Here is a 19,994-nt window from a genome sequence, read left to right as displayed (position 1 = left end):
CAGCAGCCAATCAATCTGGTTTTACACTCATTATGACGTAATTTCAACCACTTTTATGCAGAACTCGGAGTCCACTTTTCTATTTCTCAACATTGTGATAAGTTTCAAAGAGGATGTACCAGTTCAGCAGGTGCGAGTGCATAGTCCATAGTCCCAACACTGCACCCGCCATCTGCAAGACACACTGCTGTTATGTACAGTTAGCTAACTAAGTTAGAGAAAATACCTTTTCAAGTCTCATCTCTTTTTTTTCTCTTTCTCTCTGCCTGTCAGATTTGTTGGACATTCCCCCTGCTCCTAACAACGGGACCCACGGGAGTCTGAACCACCTGCTGAAGAACCCTCCCCACCTCCCTGTGTACCCAGCTGAGCTCTCCTCTGACTCCACCTGTGAGGCGAGTGGCCCTGCCCCTTCTGACAATCTGGGCTGCAGCTGCAGCGTCCGCACCAAAGCAGCGGTACGACCAGGGAGTACAGTCGGGGGTGGTAATCAAACTCACATCCTCCCTAATGTAGCAGGGATGGGATGGGAGGGGTCAGAGGGTCTGTCCTGTCATTCACTTCTCTGGGATATGTGGGACGCTAGCGTCCACCTAGCCAACGGCCAGTGAAATTGCAGGGCACCAAATTCAAAACAACAGAAATCTCATAATTAAAATTCCTCAAATATACAAGTATTATACACCATTTTAAAGGTAACCTTCTCATTAATCCAGGCACAGTGTCTGATTTCAAAAAGGCTTTACTGCGAAAGCACACCTTGCGATTATGTTAGGTCAGCACCTAGCCACAGAAAACCTAGCCATTTTCAAATGAAGGAGAGGTGTCACAAAAGACAGAAATAGCGTTAAAATGAATCACTAATCTTTGATCTTCACCGGATGGCACCCCCAGGACTCCATGTTAGACAACAAATGTGTGTTTTTGTTCGATAATGTTCATCTTTATGTGCAAAAACCTCATTTGAAATGGGTGTGTTATGTTTAGAAATGCATTGTCTCAAACAAACATCCGGTGAAAGTGCAGAAAGCCACATCAAATTACAGAAATACTCATAATAAACATTGATAAAAGATAAAAGTGTTACGCATGGAATTATAGATAAACTTCTCCTTAATGCAACCGCTTTGTCAGATTTCAAAAAGGCTTTACGGCGAAAGCACACCTTGCGATTTATGTTAGGTCAGCACCTAGCCACAGAAAAACACAGCCATTTTCCAAAGAAGGAGAGGTGTCACACAAGTCAGAAATAGCGTTATAAATATTAACTTACCTTTGATGATCTTCATCGGAATGCACTCCCAGGAATCCCAGTTCCACAATAAATGTTTGTTTTGTTCAATGAAGTCCATCATTTGTCTAAATACCTCCTTTTTGTTCTCGCGTTTAGCCCAGTAATCCAAATGCTCAATGCGCGATCGCTTAGTTCAGACAAAATCAAAAAGGTTATATTACAGTTCGTAGAAACATGTCAAACGATGTATAGAATCAATCTTTAGGATGTTCATAAATCTTCAATAATTTTTCAACCGGACAATTCCTTTGTCTTTAGAAATGAAAAGGAACGCAGCTAACCCTCACGGCCACGCGCATGACTCCGCTCATGGCATTCTGCCAGACACCTGGTTCAAACAGCACTTATTCGCTCTACCTTCACAGTAGAAGCCTGAAACAAGGTTATAAAGACTGTTGACATCCAGTGGAAGCCTTAGGAAGTGCAATATGACCCCATAGACACTGTATATTGGTATAGGCAAAGACTTGAAAACCTACAAACCTCAGATTTCCCACTTCCTGGTTGGATATTTTTCTCAAGTTTTGGCCTGCCATATGAGTTCTGTTATACTTACAGACATCATTCAAACAGTTTTTAGAAACTTCAGAGTGTTTTCTATCTAAAGCGAGTAATTATATGCATATTCTAGCTTTTGGGCCTGAGTAGCAGGCAGTTTGCTCTGGGCACCTTATTCATCCAAGCTACTCAATACTGCCCCCGAGTCCCAAAGAAGTTAATGCTCCAAATCCTCAGTATTAATCATACTTATCCTCACTTTGTATGATTGATAACCCAGCAGCACTCATTAGAAGGACTTAAGTTGACTGATTGAAACACAGGAGACCCACTAACATGCTGAAAATGCCTGTTTCAGGAGAAGACTATGAACAGGCAACTCATCAAGGCTAATTCCAGTGAGTACACACTGTTGTCTATTTTTAATAGCGTAATCATGGATCTATTTTGTTATAGATTTCATTTTTAATCAAGCCCTCCCTTCCCTCAGATTCCGGAGCCAAGGCTCTTCACCTACCGTATGGAATCCCTCGAGTTCTCCAGGAGAATGCAGACTACTGCGTCCTTCACCACGCCGACTACGTCAACGGTTACAGCAAAGATATTCTCATGCCGTTATGGGTCGCCTATACAATTAACCCACTGGTGAGTCGTTTTCTTCTTGTGTGAGCGACCGGTGTTCATACCATGGTGTGTGTTAGCCTGCTAAACTAAACCCAAGGTATTAGCTCCGGGGAGCTAATGTAAGTCTTCAGAATCTTAACAAATGTTTCCCATCATGCGAACGTAGTTCTGAACCATCTCTGAACCATTACACTTTCTTTTATGTCTAAAGATAGATAGATAGCGTGTCGTGTTGGAGATGCATTGGCTGTATTTGCTGCTCTCTTGTTAGTGTTTTGGCTAGGACATGAAAGAGGTTGTAAAGCTGTGTATGAAGTGCTGGTGTGAACGGCTGAGCTGCCGCCCAGACCCTGCTAGCTGGCTGTAGATCTTCTCCACTCGTGCTGGCTTTCACAGCATCTTGTGTTACTCATTATGTGGTGAGAACCTCACCATAAATCAGTACTGAGAGCTGATTTTAATGGAGAAAGGACGTCTCTCTATAGTATATATTTTTCTTTAACTATCTCAGGCTTTCGCAACATCCTCCTTTTATTCCATTTACTATCTGTCTAAAAGGACGGAACAACTACATTATGTAATTTTTTTGTTGTTGTGCTTTTATTAACTAAGCAAGCAGAAAAGCACTATCATACACTGAGTATATAAAACATGAATCCTTAAAAGTCTATTGACACGCCATAAGTAGCATAATAAAAAAATCTCCATCAGTATAAGCTAGAGAGATTTTTGCATGGACTACGTCTCAATCCACTGCATCTGCTAATGTCGGCCTTCCACATCTGTGGCGGAAGATAGCCGAGCTACAGCGGTGTTTACTAGACCATGAGACACGGCTGTAGCGTCCGAATGATCTACAAACTGTTAAGACTACTCTATGGAAACGGGAGACTCTCACGAACACGATGGTGTTCTCCGTTTTGCTCTACAACCCCCACAAATGTCACGGGACTCTTCTGAAGGTAGACAAACGGATGGAAGGTATAGGACAGACACTTCAAAACCTTATTCCTTAGGATTTATTTTGACTGTCTTTTTTGGAATTTATGAATGTGTTATTAAATGCATTTCCATGGGCTATAAGTATTGTTTTGATACCTAAAAGGTTCCTAAAATTCGAAATCAAATAGCTAAATTATCTGTCGTATGACCATCCTGAAATAATTCAATATGTTATCTTCGTACTTTTAGAGGTTTTAAGAACACCTGCTCGTTCCATGGCATAGACCGACCAGGTGAAAGCTATGAACCCTTATTAATGTCACTTGTTCACTCCACTTCAGTCTGTGTAGATGAAGGGGAAGAGACAGGTTGAAGAAAGATTAAGACATTATACCATAGACATGGATTTTGTATCTGTGCCATTCAGATGGTGAATGGGCAAGACAAAATATTTAAGTGCCTTTTTAAAATGGGTATGGTATTAGGTGCCAGGCGCACTGATTTGTGTCAAGAACTGCAACGCTACTGGGTTTTTCACGCTCAACAGTTTCCAGTGTGTATCAAGAATGGTCCACAACCCAAAGGACATCTAGCCAACATGACACAACTGGGAGAATCATTGGAGTCAACATGGGCCAAAATCCCTGTGGAATACTTTTGACACCTTGTATAGGGCAAAAAGGTGGTGACGAAAGAAACCAACTCCACACAACTTGTACATGATCTCAAGAACTGGAATCATTAAGCAGAAATAGTGTCTCTAGCACAACCTTTTTCTATGTCTCTCTCTCTCCCCGTCTCTCCTATCAGAACAATGTCCAGCCACTGAGTCCAGTAGCAGAGGCATGTGTCCGTACAGATGTCCGTGTGGCACCGCTCTCTAGTCAGAACTGTGTCAGATACAGGGATAACCCTGCCCTGTCCTACGGCCTGCTGCATTCACCCAGTAAGTACATAAGGATGTTTTTTGTTTGTTAGACCCCTATCACCTATCACCTCCCTCACACCCTTTGGTAAATACCACATTAGTGTACATGCGTAGCCAGCTGTGCAGCAGCTGCCAATGCTTGATCAGGAATGTCTCATAAAAATTTTAAAGACCAGTTGATAATTAAAATCAATTAAAGTTTTTAAAGTGTCTGCGTTTATTTAAGTTAGAGATTTTATGTTAATGTTTCTATATGCAGATCTGGGTGCCAATGGAACAGAGGCAGAGTCATTACTTACCAGCAACATGGTGCCCATGTATCCTGCCTTTAAAGGTGAGCAGGTCAGGCTAGCTGGCAAAGAGACAGAAAAGTATCCAGTGCTATGCAATAGCTCAAACACTCAATAGGGTATTTTTGTTTTCTTATGGAGATGAAGCTTCAGGAAATAACTTTCCACAGAAGGGATTTAGGACTAGCCATCAGGACAGTGTCTCTTTGCATGATGTATGTATTAGAGGTTGACCGATTAATCGGCATGGCCGATTTTATTTGGGCCGATTTTCAAGTTTTCATAACAATCGGTAATCTGCATTTCTGGACGCCGATTATGGCCGATTACATTGCACTCCACGTGGAGACTGCGTGGCAGGCTGACCACCAGTTACGCGAGTGCAGCAAGGAGCCAAGGTAAGTTGCTAGCTAGCATTAAACATATCTTGTAAAAAACAATGAACCTTAACATAACTAGAGATTAACTACACATGGTTGATGATATTACTAGTTTAACTAGCTTGTCCTGCATTGCAAATAATCAATGCGATGCCTGTTAATTTATCATCGAATCACAGCCTACTTAGCCAAATGAGTGATGAATTAAGAAGTGTATTCGTGAAAAAAGCACTGTTGCACCAATGTACCTAACCATAAACATAAATGCCTTTCTTAAAATCAACACAAAAGTAATATTTTTAAACCTGCATATTAAGAAATGCATGTTAGCAGGCAATATTAAGTAGGGAAATTGTGTCACTTCTCTTGTGTTCCAGTGCAAGCAGAGTCTGGATATACAGTGGGGCAAAAAAGTATTTAGTCAGCCACCAATTGTGCAAGTTCTCCCACTTAAAAAGATGAAAGAGGCATGTAATTTTCATCATAGGTACACTTTAACTATGACAGACAAAATGAGAAATAAAATCCAGAAAATCACATTGTAGGATTTTTAATGAATTTATTTGCAAATTATGGTGGAAAATAAGTATTTGGTCAATAACAAAAGTTTATCTCAATAGTTTGTTATATACCCTTTATTGGCAATGACAGAGGTCAAACGTTTTCTGTAAGTCTTCACAAGGTTTTCACACACTTTTGCTGGTATTTTGGCCCATTCCTCCATGCAGATCTCTTCTAGAGCAGTGATGTTTTGGGGCTGTTGCTGGGCAACACGGACTTTCAACTCCCTCCAAAGATTTTCTATGGGGTTGAGATCTGGAGACTGGCTAGGCCACTCCAGGACTTTGAAATGCTTCTTACGAAACCACTCCTTCATTGCCCGGGCTGTGTGTTTGGGATCATTGTCATGCTGAAAGACCCAGCCACGTTTAATCTTCAATGCCCTTGCTGATGGAAGGAGGTTTTCACTCAAAATCTCACGATACATGGCCCCATTCATTCTTTCCTTTACACGGATCAGTCGTCCTGGTCCTTTTGCAGAAAAACAGCCCCAAAGCATGATGTTTCCACCCCCATGCTTCACAGTAGGTATGGTGTTCTTTGAATGCAACTCAGCATTCTTTGTCCTCCAAACACGACGAGTTGAGGTTTTACCAAGAAGTTATATTTTGGTTTCATCTGACCATATGACATTCTCCCAATCTTCTTCTGGATCATCCAAATGCTCTCTAGCAAACTTCAGACGGGCCTGGACATGTACTGGCTTAAGCAGGGGGACACACCCCCCGTGTGGTTCTGGGATTTTTCTCACCGTTCTTGTGATCATTTTGACCCCACGGGGTGAGATCTTGTGTGGAGCCCCAGATTGAGGGAGAGTATCAGTGGTCTTGTATGTCTTCCATTTCCTAATAATTGCTCCCACAGTTGATTTCTTCAAACCAAGCTGCTTATCTATTGCAGATTCAGTCTTCCCAGCCTGGTGCAGGTCTACAATTTTTGTTTCTGGTGTCCTTTGACAGCTCTTTGGTCTTGGCCATAGTGGAGTTTGGAGTGTGACTGTTTGAGGTTGTGGACAGGTGTCTTTTATACTGATAACAAGTTCAAACAGGTGCCATTAATACAGGTAACGAGTGGAGGACAGAGGAGCCTCTTAAAGAAGAAGTTACAGTTCCCTCGAGAGCCAGAAATCTTGCTTGTTTGTAGGTGACCAAATACTTATTTTCCACCATAATTTGCAAATAAATTCATTAAAAATCCTACAATGTGATTTTCTGGATTTGTTTCTCATTTTGTCTGTCATAGTTGAAGTGTACCTATGATGAAAATTACAGGCCTCTCTCGTCTTTTTAAGAGGGAGAACTTGCACAATTGGTGGCTGACTAAATACTTTTTTTGCCCCACTGTAGGACTCTTTTTTACTGTGGATATAGATACTTTTGTATCTGTTTCCTCCAGCATCTTCACAAGGTCCTTTGCTGTGGTTCTGGGATTGATTTGCACTTTTCGCACCAATGTACGTTAATCTCTAGGAGATAGAACTCGTCTCCTTCCTGAGTGGTATGACGGCTCCGTGGTCCCATGGTGTTTATACTTGCGTACTATTGTTTGTACAGCTGAACGTCGTACCTTCATGCGTTTGGAAATTGCTCCCAAGGATGAACCCTTGTGGAGGTCTACAAATGTTTTTTCTAAGGTCTTGGCTGATTTCTTTTGATTTTCCCATGATGTCAAGAAAAGAGGCACTGAGTTTGAAGGTAGCCCTCGAAATACATCCACAGGTACACCTCCAATTGACTAAAATTATTTCAAATAGCCTATCAGAAGCTTCTAAAGCCATGACATCATTTTCTGGAATTTTCCAAGCTGTTTAATGGCACAGTCAACTTAGTGCATGTAAACTTCTGACCCACTGGAATTGTGATACAGTGAATTATAAGTGAAATAATCTGTCTGTAAACAATTGTTGGAAAAATTACTTGTGTCATGCACAAAGTAGATGTCCTTACCGACTTGCCAACACTAGTTTGTTAACAAGAAATGTATGGAGTGGTTGAAAAACGAGTTTTAATGGCTCCAACCTAAGTGTATGTTAACTTCCGACTTCAACTGTATGTGTCTTGATTCGATGAGGTTCAGGTCATCCACAAAGGCCCAGGAGTTGGATAGCGTATCATCTGATGCACCATTGACGTGAGCCACGAATACATTTGGACCAATTGTTGTGCCCTGGGGGAGGCCATAGGAGAGTTATTGGGCCCAGAGTTATTGAGTCTCATGGTATTTTGTCACTTGGCTACGGACGGAATGGAAGTTACAAATCCATGGCATGATCTCTGGTCTGACAGATACTTGCAATGGTGTGATCCACAAGATCAAAGACCTTGTTTTAGTCTGTCAGGGCCCATGTGCTGGAAGTGCTTCTGGTGTGTGCTCTTCTGTACAGCTAGTCTGCAATGCTAACAAGGCACTGGGTGGTTCAGCATCCCTTGAGGCAGCCAAACTGTTGGTTGGAGATGGTTATTTTGGGTATCCTGTGTTGCCCATTCAGCAACAAAACCTTCACACATTTTTGCCAGAAGAGGAGTGAGTGAGAGGGGCCGTAGCTGGTCAAGGCTCAGTAGATTACTTTTTGGCAGGGGGTCCACTATTGCCTCTTTCCATTGATGTGGAACTACTCCTTCACACAGGGAGGTGTTGAAGATGACTGTCAGGGGGGATGGATATTTCAACTACAAATTTCCTGATAAATCTGGACCTGGGGCTTTTCTGGTTGGAACGGAGAGTAGTCTCCTGTGCATTTCCTATTGTTCAACAGTAGGGAGTGGCATAGCTGGCAAGAATGCAGGTAGGTCTGACAGGTTTAGTGGTGGTAATGATGTGGTGACCGATGAAAACTTGTCATTTATAGCATTGGCAATGACAGAATGGTTGTCTGGGTTGAACCCGATGGAGATGGTCTTTTTAGTGCTGGTCAGGGATTTAATTTGATGGTACCATGTGGCTGGGATCTCCCTCTTCTTTTTGGGGGGATTTTGGTGTGGTAGAATGTTGATCTTGCTGCTTTGATTTCATTTTCTTTTTTTATTTCACCTTTATTTAACCAGGTAGGCTAGTTGAGAACAAGTTCTCATTTGCAACTGCGACCTGGCCAAGATAAAGCGTAGCAATTCGACACATACAACAACACAGAGTTACACATGGAATAAACAAAACATACAGTCAACAATACAGTAGAACAAAAGAAAACAAAAAGTCTATATACAGTGAGTGCAAATGAGGTAAGTTAAGGAAATAAATAGGCCATGGTGGCGAAGTAATTACAATATAGCAATCTCTGATCTCTCTGGGTTTTTCTTTTTCACTGAAGGCTTTCTGTCTGCTTTTTAATCAGCTCTTTGAGTCTAAGTGAAATCCACTCCTTATCCTGTGCATCAGTGGAGGCTGGTGGGAGGAGCTATAGGAGGATGGGCTCATTGTAATGGCTGGAATGGAATGATGGGACGGAGTCAAACATGTGTTTGACGTGTTTGGTACTTTTCTATTCATGACATTACTGTTAGCCTGTCCTTTTATAGCTCCTACCACCAGTATCCTCTGCTGTGCATGCATCTTAACCACCTGTTTTGGGAAGTAAACTGCAATGATGTGATTCAGGGTGTTATAGAAGTTGTCTGTTTTCTCCTGTGCGCTCTCCACATTTGTTACTTTCGCACATTTATGGCGGGAAAGCCAATGGAACAGATGGTGACCTTCACGCTGTTGAAAACAGGAATAAATCCAAAACTGAGACTTGAATGCAAAATAAAGATGTTTATTAAAACAACATCATGGTGCCTAAAAAATCCTAGTGCATAATGAAAGATGAAAACAAAACACAAACATTTCGGCTTCAGGCCATGATCAGTGTAAATCGTCGGCACACGTACTTGAGGCCTCATTTATCAATATTGCATAGAAACTATTCTAAAATACTACTTATGAATAGAATTTGGAATGTTGGTACACACCGTTTTTACGCACACCGTTAGGAGATTGAGAAATACCAATTGGTCTCAGTGCTCATGCAAGACCTCGGCTATTTGCATTTCAAAATGCCTCTAATTAGCCATATATGGTCAAAATCTTCCCTTGAAAGCCCCTGGGGAATATACAATGCCATACCATGAAATACAATGGCGCAACCAGAAAAAAAGAATACCTTTTTAGTGACTGAAATAGAGGTGCTAGTGTCAGAGATTGAGTACAACCAAAAGGTTTTATTCGCTCAGTTGTGCCTTGACCAGTAAAACTAAAAACATAGAGAGGACTTTAAATGAGTAGGCAACACTCACCAATAAACCATCCAGCCTCAACGGCCCCCTCCTGTAGGCTTATAGGCCAACATTGCTGTTCTGCAGAATGAACGAGTGGTGCGTTCCACCTTGCCACCATATTAAGCAGCGTCTTTTGCGCTTCACATAACCTGAACATTAAGAGTGGAAGCCTTTTCTGTTCACATAGTTGAAATCGTTTTGGGATGGTTGTTTTATGGCGATGTGGGGGCCGTCTATGCCTCCGTTCGTATTTGGGAACCCATTGATGGCATCATGGCAAAGAAACCCCTCTTGACTTCAACCTGAAGAGCTGCAAAATGCCAATCGGCAAGCTCCTGTTGAAAAGTGCCCTTTGCCAAAAACCCTAGGGTGGATAGCACTTGGATGCACATCTAAATCATGCTTTTGCCTTTATAAAGTAGGTCTCAAATCCTCCCAAAAGTCCTATAAAATTGGTTTTGTGAAACGATATCTGATGAGCCATCTGTACTTTCGGCACAAAGAAATCCCACCTATCTCTAAAAACGCACTCTCTGCGAAGTGCAGCGTGTGCCAAACCTTCCAACAGTGCGAGATCAGCACCCATTATCTGTCTTTTTTTTAGTATTTCAATAAAGTTTTCACTTTCACACATGCTTCTCATTTAACAAATGATTGGACTTTATGTGGATTATTATCGTAACAAATGTGAAAAGAGCCTATTAGTTTCCTCAAAAGCAAACAAAGAAAAGCTCCATAATCATGTGGTCAAATTGTATGATCTAGATAGCCTGTCCCCACAACCGTGGTAGGCCTGATCAACGACGAGACAGCCTATAGGGAGGAGGTCAGAGACCTGGCTGGGTGTTGCCAGAATAACAACCTATCCCTCAATGTAACCAAAACTAAGGAGATAATTGTGGACTACAGGAAAAGGAGGAACGAGCACAACCCCATTCTCATCGACGGGGCTGTAGTGGAGCAGGTTGAGAGCTTCAAGTTCCTTGGTGTCCACATCAACAACAAACTAGAATGGTCCAAACACACCAAGACAGTCGTGTAGAGGGCACGACAAACCCTATTCCCCCTCAGGAAATTAAAAAGATTTGCATGGGTCCTGAGATCCTCAAAAGGTTCTACAGCTGCAACATCGAGAGCATCCTGAACGGTTGCATCAAATCAAAATCAAATCAAATGTATTTGTCACATACACATGGTTAGCAGATGTTAATGCGAGTGTAGCGAAATGCTTGTGCTTCTAGTTCCGACAATGCAGTAATAAACAACGAGTAATCTAACCTAACAATTCCAAAACGACTACTTTCTTGGGACCAGGAACAATGGTGGCCCTCTTGAAGCATGTGGGAACAGCAGACTGGGATAAGGATTGATTGAATATGTCCGTAAACACACCAGCCAGCTGGTCTGCGCATGCTCTGAGGGCGCGGCTGGGGATGCCGTCTGGGCCTGCAGCCTTGCGAGGGTTAACACGTTTAAATGTTTTACTCACGTCGGCTGCAGTGAAGGAGAGTCCGCATGTTTTGGTTGCGGGCCGTGTCAGTGGCACTGTATTGTCCTCAAAGCGGGCAAAAAAGTTATTTAGTCTGCCTGGGAGCAAGACATCCTGGTCCGTGACGGGGCTGGTTTTCTTTTTGTAATCTGTGATTGACTGTAGACCCTGCCACATACCTCTTGTGTCTGAGCCGTTGAATTGCGACTCTACTTTGTCTCTATACTGACGCTTAGCTTGTTTGATTGCCTTTCGAAGGGAATAGCTACACTGTTTGTATTCGGTCATGTTTCTGGTCACCTTGCCCTGGTTAAAAGCAGTGGTTCGCGCTTTCAGTTTCACGCGAATGCTGCCATCATTCCACGGTTTCTGGTTTGGGAATGTTTTAATCGTTGCTATGGGAACGACATCTTCAATGCACGTTCTAATGAACTCGCTCACCGAATCAGCGTATTCGTCAATGTTGTTGTTGGACGCAGTGCGGAACATATCCCAGTCCACGTGATGGAAGCAGTCTTGGAGCGTGGAATCAGATTGGTCGGACCAGCGTTGAACAGACCTGAGCGCGGGAGCTTCTTGTTTTAGCTTCTGTCTGTAGGCAGGGAGCAACAAAATGGAGTCGCGGTCAGCTTTTCCGAAAGGAGGGCGGGGGAGGGCCTTATATGCGTCGCAGAAGTTAGAATAGCAATGATCCAAGGTTTTACCAAACCTGGTTGCGCAATCGATATGCTGATACAATTTAGGGAGTCTTGTTTTCAGATTAGCCTTGTTAAAATCCCCAGCTACAATGAATACAGCCTCAGCATATGTGGTTTCCAGTTTGCAAAGGGTCAAATAAAGTTTGTTCAGAGCCATCGATGTGTCTGCTTGGGGGGGAATATATACAGCTGTGATTATAATCGAAGAGAATTCCCTTGGTAGATAATGCGGTCGACATTTGATTGTGAGGAATTCTAAATCCGGTGAACAGAAGGACTTGAGCTCCTGTATGTTGTTGTGACCAAACCACGTCTCGTTAACCATAAGGCATACGCCCCCGCCCCTCTTCTTACCAGAAAGATGTTTGTTTCTATCGGCGCGATGCGTGAAGAAACCAGCTGGCTGCACCGATTCCGTTAGCATCTCTCGGGTGAGCCACGTTTCCGTGAAGCAAAGGACGTTACAGTCTCTGATGTCCCTCTGGAATGCTACCCTTGCTCGGATTTCATCAACCTTGTTGTCAAGAGACTGGACATTGGTGAGAAGTATGCTAGGGAGTGGTGCGCGATGTGCCCGTCTCCGGAGTCTGACCAGAAGACCGCTTCGTTTCCCTCTTTTACGACGTCTTTGTTTTGGGTCGCAGGCTGGGACCCATTCCATTGTCCTGGGTGAAAGGCAGAACACAGGATCCGCTTCGGGAAAGTCATGATCTTGGTCGTACTGATGGTGAGTTGATGTTGCTCTTATATTCAGTAGTTCTTCCCGACTGTATGTAATGAAACCTAAGATGACCTGGGGTACCAATGTAAGAAATAACACGTAAAAAAAAAATGCATAGTTTCCTAGGAATGCGAAGCGAGGTGGCCATCTCTGTCGGCGCCGGAAGTCTGTATACGCCGGAAGTCACTGCCTGGTACGGCAATTGCTCGGCCTCTGACCGCAAGGCACTACAGAGGGTAGTGCGTATGGCCCAGTGCATCACTGCCATTCAGGACCTCTACACCAGGCGGTGTCAGAGGAAGGCCGTAAAAATTGTCTAAGACCCCAGCCACCCCAGTCATAGACTGTTCTCTCTACTACCGCATGGCAAGCAGTACCAGAGTGCCAAGTCTAGGACAAAAAAGGCTTCTCAACAGTTTTTACCCCCAAGCCATAAGACTGCTGAACAGGCTACCCGGACTAATTGCATTGTGTGCCTCCCCCCAAACCCTCTTTTTTGCGCTGCTGCTACTCTCTGTTTATCATATATGCATAGTCACTTTAACCATATCTATATAATTGCATATCACATGATCAAGCAAGAAAACACATCAGAAAATCTATAAATCAGTACTGTTGACTAACCCCATTCCGTACAAATTTACGCAACTGCGGCATTAAAACTAATGGGACTGTAGCAACTGTGTTGGCATCAAAATCTGGGGTGTGAACTACGTTTCTATCCAAGCGTTGATTGACATGGTAATGGCCCGATAGTATTGGAGAAAAGTTGAAAAAACTGACCCCTCTGACGCTGTACGTTAAATGGTGACGTGTCATGACGTAGCGTACAGCACCCATAATGCAACTCATTCTGTGTCGTACAGCCTCTCACCACCAGGTGTAGCACTTCTCTCGCAGATTAAAAACAAGAAAGGGACAGGAACAGGTTAAGGTGGGATACCTAGTCAATTGTACAACTGAATCCATGGAGGCTGGTGACGTGACAAATTGAGGAAGATGGGAGACCCACGGTATAGGCGCGGAACACACGGAGACCACAAAGTGTTTCAAAAATCAAAGACAAATGTATTTTAACCTGAAGCATTTAATAAAGACGTTTATAGTACAGCATTATTGGGAATGGGAATGAGAAGGCTACTTACAGTGTTGGAAAGGGATCACAGCAGTGATTGAAGGAGGGTATGAGGCGTGAGTTGAGGTGTTCAGAAGCTTGACCAGTACAGGACCGGATTTTACTGGGAAGACAAAAAACAATAACACAAGACACCACACAGTTAGACAAAAGAGCTAAGAATGAGTTAGTCCAAGCAAGGAGTAAAATCTTTGATGTGTAATAATGTGATTGTTTTTGTGTACATACAGTAATGAGAGAAAATTGATAGGGGTACTCACAGTGCGTGGAGGGGAAACTTTAAATGTGCCAGTGGATGAGCGGGCATATGAGACATCGTGTCTTCAGTTCATGTCAGGAGAAAGTTGACAATGGGAGTGGAGTAGTCATCACCTCTTAATCATGGAACATGAGGGGACTTGCCTGTAGATACAAATAGCAGATGCATTCCATTAACGCTGCGCCATCGTAGGTTTGGACAACAAGTTTCTCTATGAAGTTCTCAAAATTCATAAAGTCAAACAGAGGCTGCACAAGTCGCCCACTTGACACCTCAAAGTAGCTCAAGACTCATTCCTGAATAAAGCCCTGATCATCTACATACCTGACAATAACTGTCAACTGCAAGCAGACTGGTGGCACCATAGGTCAAAGAGCGGTGGGGAAATTTTTACTTCCTGGGGCCTGGAGTTTTCCCTTATGTTAACCTAACTAGGAAAACTCTAAACCCTATAAGGTATGACGGTGATTAATCAGTTGTAAAAAGGTTTTATAAGGGCTGTGATGGGACTGGTTTTTCCTAGTCAAGTCACATGGTTTTAAAATCCTGAAAAAAACTCCTGGCACAGGGGGGGATGAACCCATTCAAACTGCAGCTACCTTATATTTGTTCATATAAATTATATTTAGACTAGATCAGGAGGGGGATTTCCTCTACCCAGACACATAGACAACAACTGATAGACAATAGAACTCACAGGGCTGAGCTTGCGTTATGCATGTTTGCATCATTCTGGCCTATGCAACTGTAGGCCTTAAAACATTTACTCACATCTGTCGTCACAATTATGTTGATTTGATTAATTTTGGCTTAAAATCGTATAGGCAGCCTAGCCAACCCAATTTTGAATATAATCAACATTTGATCACATTCACATTTTTCCTGACACACAAATGGACTATAAATTACCAATTAGTTACCCTGACCAGACGGACCGGGCGCATAGGCTGTATGCAGCTGCTCTTATTAGTAGTCTACAGTTGATCACACTGAAAAGTTGTCTCGTTTTCATCCCATACAGCATGTCAGATTTCTAATGTTTAGGTATAGCCTAGGCTGCTGCAACATTTGCCATGAGTTTTTGCTTGTGTCTGTCCGGAGGGATTATGTGTCATCATCTTCAAACTAAATACCGGAGGAAAGTGCAAACGCCTACTTGAGCGCACGCAGGGAAAAAATCCTGCGTCAAACTCTCTTTTAATCTAACTTTTTTTTTTTTTTAATGGATGATGCAATGGAAGCTATCATTCGGAATTGTTTTCAACATCCCAGAGTCGATGTTCAGCATGTAAAGAATCTTAACATGCAATACAGGCAACTTGATTATAGGCTCTCTGTTAACCAGCTATTCGCTTGATACCAGTTGGTATTGAACGCCCTCACCTTTTCATCCTTCTTCATGAAACTGATCTCAGGCAAAGGTCTACCCTTGCTTTTAATTCGCACCTTTCCGTGTACTCCAGATAATGAAAGGGGTTCTTAACACATAGAACCCCCATGATGCTCTGTGGCACAATCCCAATTCAATAGGTTAATTCTTTGATCCTACATCTATGATTGGATGGACATGTCAGTTCATACTGCAAAAGCTTTGATTGGTTGGAGGACATCCCCCGGAAGTGGTCATAATTACCATGCATGTCTACCAGCCTGCTAGTTTTTGTATTGAAATCAACATAGCCAGAGGAGGATGGAAGCAAGCTGTCCTCCGGCTACACCATGGTGATAGTCCAGACAGTGCTGTTGAAGTTACTGTAGACCTTCATTGCAAAACTGTATTTTAACCAATTATTTGGTGACCTATGAATATTGTAATGAAACAGCAAGGAGCAGGTCTCTAACCCTCGACCTTCGAGCCCGAAGTCCGGCACGCTATCGCCTGTGCCGCAAAAGCATGCTCGTGCGGCAGAGTAGATTTCCACGCTTATAAACCCAGGGTCGTTACAATATATTTAGTATAATTTTATCTAAAAAGGATAACTTTTTTTAATGTTTCACTATTTTTTTTAAATTAAATTTCACTGAGGAGGATGATCCTCCCTTTCCTCCTCTGGGGAGCCTCCACTGAACTGAATGCATTCATTTTTTGCATCATCACTGCAAGCCATCATGACTCTCAAAAGCCGTGACAGCCACTGTTTACTTCTGAAGATAACTTTAGTGCCGCCCTAAAAACCCAATTTCAAATTTGATACAAACCTTAAAATATGTATGTAATGACACATTATATAAACTCTTTATAGTGTTTTATTTACATTTTAGAGGTGATAAATTGGACAGATTGGGTGAAAAAAGCTGTTTCCCCCACACAGTTTATCTCCACTTTCCGTATCACGCAGTAGATTTCTCGTGATACGGAAAGTTTTGCTTGTTTTTAAAAAGACCTGACGGAGCTCATTGCCTCCTTCAATCATGCAGAGACGGGCAGCATGAATGTCTCGTCATAGATTTTGCTGGAAAGGGGAGAAATTGTACTTTACAATGGTATTCATATTACAGTTGACCTGGAAGTATTACCTTTTGGGGGCGCTAAAATAAGGCAAATTGTACATTTTTTAAATCTTACCAACAAGCGGTAGATTTAGGATCTGTGTTTGAGGCTTATTTCTAGCCCAATTGAGTTCTCAGATTAGTCTCTACATAAACGCTTCCCAGTGAATTATGATTGTTTATCTGACCGTGGTCATAGTGAGCCAATTGATTCAGTAGACATAGGATCTCTGTTACATTGTGTTTAGAGGACACTAGTGCAGTAGGGTGCTTCAACACAATTTACCAGATAGAGGTCACGATAAAAACCCAGCCCATTCCCTCAACTCTCTTTAGTGTTGTATTCTTCAGTTACCATGCTGTGTAGCTGGCTCGACAACAGGATGTTCTTGCTATGCTATTGTAAGGTAAGGCAGATGGTTATGTTCAAAATCCCACTCCTTTTTGTACTCTGTGCTTGGCATGTAATGCCGATGTGAGTGCCTGAGTTGTTGTGACGTTACATTCCTGTAACAACTTGTGGTGAATTAATCATAAACCGTCAATGTGTTGCTTAATAGAGGGGAAAGTGTGTGCTTCTGGTTGACGTGAAATTGAGATTACCACAGGCTGCGTTCAACATGGCACTATATTCCCTTTTTATAGTACATTACTTTTGATTCGCTTCCATAGGGCTCTGGTCAAAAGTAGTGCACCATGCAGGGGATTGTGTGCCATTTGGGACATAGCCACAGAGTTTTAACCACATAGTGGTTAGGATTGTTTAATATGATGCCACTCTCAGGATTCCATAGTGATCAAAGTGAGAGTGTTGGTGGTTGTGTTGAGTGTTATTGATGCCCGTGGACACCGAGAAATCAAATCCATCATTAAAGGTGGTTTATGAAGTATGATATATGATTACCTTTATTTCCCCTATAAATTGGCCTCCAAGAAGAGGCATTCTGTTGATAACTTTACAGACACTGCACTCTGGTGGCAGATGGTGGAAGTCGACACAGATCTGGGATTGTATGCAGATGAACTTTTATTGTAAAAAGTATTTTGTCTGGAGGCAAAACTGAGCGATTTCCCCAAAATTGGCTATTGTAAAAATTAATGAAAACAAAAATGTGCTTTTTGGTCTTAATTTAAGATTTGGGTTAGCAGTGAGTATAGATTTTATGACTTTGTGGCTCTAGTGACCACTCTGCAGAGCTGCCTCCAGAAAAATGAAAATGCTAACCTGTGGTGTCTCAGAGTTGGAGTGCTGTTCCCCCTGTCCATTTCTTCATATTCATTATGATCTAAAAGGGAAAACCTATTCTAGATCAGCACTCCTACTCTAAGATGTTTTGTGAATACAGGCCCTGGATACATTACTGAGTTACTTAGACAGTCAGATATGGGTTGTAAATCCATGCCTTCACAAATATGATAATATATTTTCAGATGTTTGGATGTACTTCCATGATGTCCTCCTGGTGAAATATTCCCAGCAGCTGAATGGGGTCAATGTTGTCAGTGGACCTATCTTTGACCAGCACTACAATGGACACTTTGATGCTCCCAAAGTTATCACACTGTAAGTGGTCATCAACCATGAGTTTCTTTGTGGGTGTGTTTTTTTTTTATTCTCAGTTGTAATCTATTACATTTATTTATTTCAGATTGACATTTAATTCATTTAGCAGGGGATACAATGCTATAACACAGTATTGACCATGGCCTATTCGCCTCTCTAATTGTATCTCTCTCTATCCTGCAGACACGAGGCTCCCATCCCCACTCACTTCTATGTGATCCTGACCAGCTGTGGGAACTCGTCCTTCTCCCCTGCTGACTGCCAGGGTCGTCTGGAGACCACATCCTTCATCCTCCCCCATAGACCTGACCACACTGAGACCTGTGCTGTGAGTCACATCGGCTGTCTGTCTGTCTAACTGTCCTCTTATTGTTTCCTATAGTGTCATCTGGAATCTTTTTGAGGAAATCTAATGTGATTAGAACCGGGTCAAATAGAGGCTGTATGTTTAACAGTGTTGCTTCCATCCCTCTCGTCGCCCCAATCTGGGCTTGAACCAGGGACCCTCTGAACACATTGACAACTGCCTCTCATGAAGCATCGTTACCTATAGCGCTAAAAAAGCAGCGGTCGTTGCAGAGCAAGGGAAATGAGTACTTCACGGTCTGAGCAAATGACTCATCGATTGAAATGCTACTAGTGCGCACCGCTAACTAGCTAGCCATTTCACAGCAGTTGCAACTTTAAAATACTTTTAAATACCACTTGATTTAGTTTGTCCTGTACAATGCAACCAATGAAATAGTCCCAGAAGTGCATATTCCGAATTTAATCATGTGCACCCCAATTATGTTAAGGTATTTGAAAGTATATGTGTATTTGACCTAGTTCCGGAGGCAATGTTTGCAAAGATGCTTATAATCTATGAATATTGTTACAGTGAATAAGCCCTCCTCTCCCGGTCTCCTCAGAATGGCTCAGACTTCAAGTGGGTTCAAGAGTGGGCCGAGTTCCACGCTTCCCGGGTCCGAGACGTAGAGCTCCTTACTGGACTCAGCTTCTACCACGACAGGATATCAGTGGAGGAAACACTACAGCTCAAGACATTTTTACAGACTTTCTAAGATCCCATGAAGTCACGTCAGGAGGGTTTTGGTACTATTGGTACTATCATTTTAGTATTGGACCTTATTACACAAGTCTGAAGGTAAAACATTTTGGGCTAAACGTGTAGTTCTGGATCCCATGAAACAAAAAGGTGTAATCCTTATATTTAAGTGCATAAAAAGGAGTAAAGAGTTCTGTTTAAGTCAGAAACCGCCTGAAAGTCATTTGGCCTTCAATCCCTCAAACTAGCAACGTTAAACATACATAAAGACTTTGTGTGGAAAAAGAAAGCAGCCGTGTTATGAGTCTAATATATTAGACCTTTTGTCAGTTTAGACTTTACCAGAACATTGTACCAAAAAGTAATGTACTGCTCTGCTGAATCCCAAACACCACTTGTTCATCGCAGGGAAAAGAGAGGGGAATAGTCTTAGAAAACACATTTACATGCCATAGGATTTTAAATGACAAAGTGATTATAATAGCTGGGACATTTTCAGGAAATCTCGGACAATCTGGAATGGAAACGTTAGTATCGGCCATTTGCAGAAGGACTGAAACACTGCCATTATTTTTTTTACACTTGAGGTGTGATTTGGGGAGTTGGCTGAAAGACATGGCATTTACGCCAAAATTAGAATTTAGTGAAAGGAAAAAAGTGTTTAACAACAGAAAATGTTTATGCTCGCACTTGCCAAATGTTGTCATTGTATGTTTGACCTGATTATAGTTTTTGTTAATATTGATATTTTTTATTGCTCTGTAAATGTAAAGTGAAGTTTGTCGGCAACTGGGATTAAATTATTGATAGAACTGGTGTT

At 42.3% G+C, this 19,994-nt stretch overlaps 1 protein-coding gene across 9 annotated transcripts in view; it reads left to right on the top strand.

Annotated features, from left to right (window-relative positions):
* LOC110522031 (ectonucleotide pyrophosphatase/phosphodiesterase family member 1) overlaps nt 1-19,986 on the top strand; it is a 67,183-nt gene extending 47,197 nt beyond the window's left edge. For 7 of the 9 annotated variants that reach the window (XR_016495353.1, XM_021600094.3, XM_090232371.1 and 4 more), the window contains 8 exons: nt 274-458; nt 2,151-2,190; nt 2,283-2,437; nt 4,169-4,304; nt 4,546-4,620; nt 17,994-18,126; nt 18,310-18,454; nt 19,038-19,986. Coding sequence is in view for 6 of the 9 variants with exons in the window: in XM_021600094.3 (XP_021455769.3) it covers nt 274-458; nt 2,151-2,190; nt 2,283-2,437; nt 4,169-4,304; nt 4,546-4,620; nt 17,994-18,126; nt 18,310-18,454; nt 19,038-19,190 (1,022 nt within the window). In the remaining 3 variants the exon portion in view is untranslated. Of the gene's footprint in view, nt 1-273; nt 459-2,150; nt 2,191-2,282; nt 2,438-4,168; nt 4,305-4,545; nt 4,621-17,993; nt 18,127-18,309; nt 18,455-19,037 lie in introns of those variants that run through there. The other 2 variants (XR_016495352.1, XR_016495351.1) reach the window with 1 other exon arrangement.
* Nucleotides 19,987-19,994: the final 8 nt, after the last annotated feature.

The sequence above is a fragment of the Oncorhynchus mykiss genome, chromosome 4 (assembly GCF_057628025.1).
Source record: "Oncorhynchus mykiss isolate SJ-2025 chromosome 4, ASM5762802v1, whole genome shotgun sequence".
NCBI classification, from domain to species: Eukaryota; Metazoa; Chordata; class Actinopteri; order Salmoniformes; family Salmonidae; genus Oncorhynchus; species Oncorhynchus mykiss.
The sequence above is the reverse complement of the archived record's forward strand: the minus strand, read 5'-3'. Positions and strand labels throughout refer to the sequence as shown.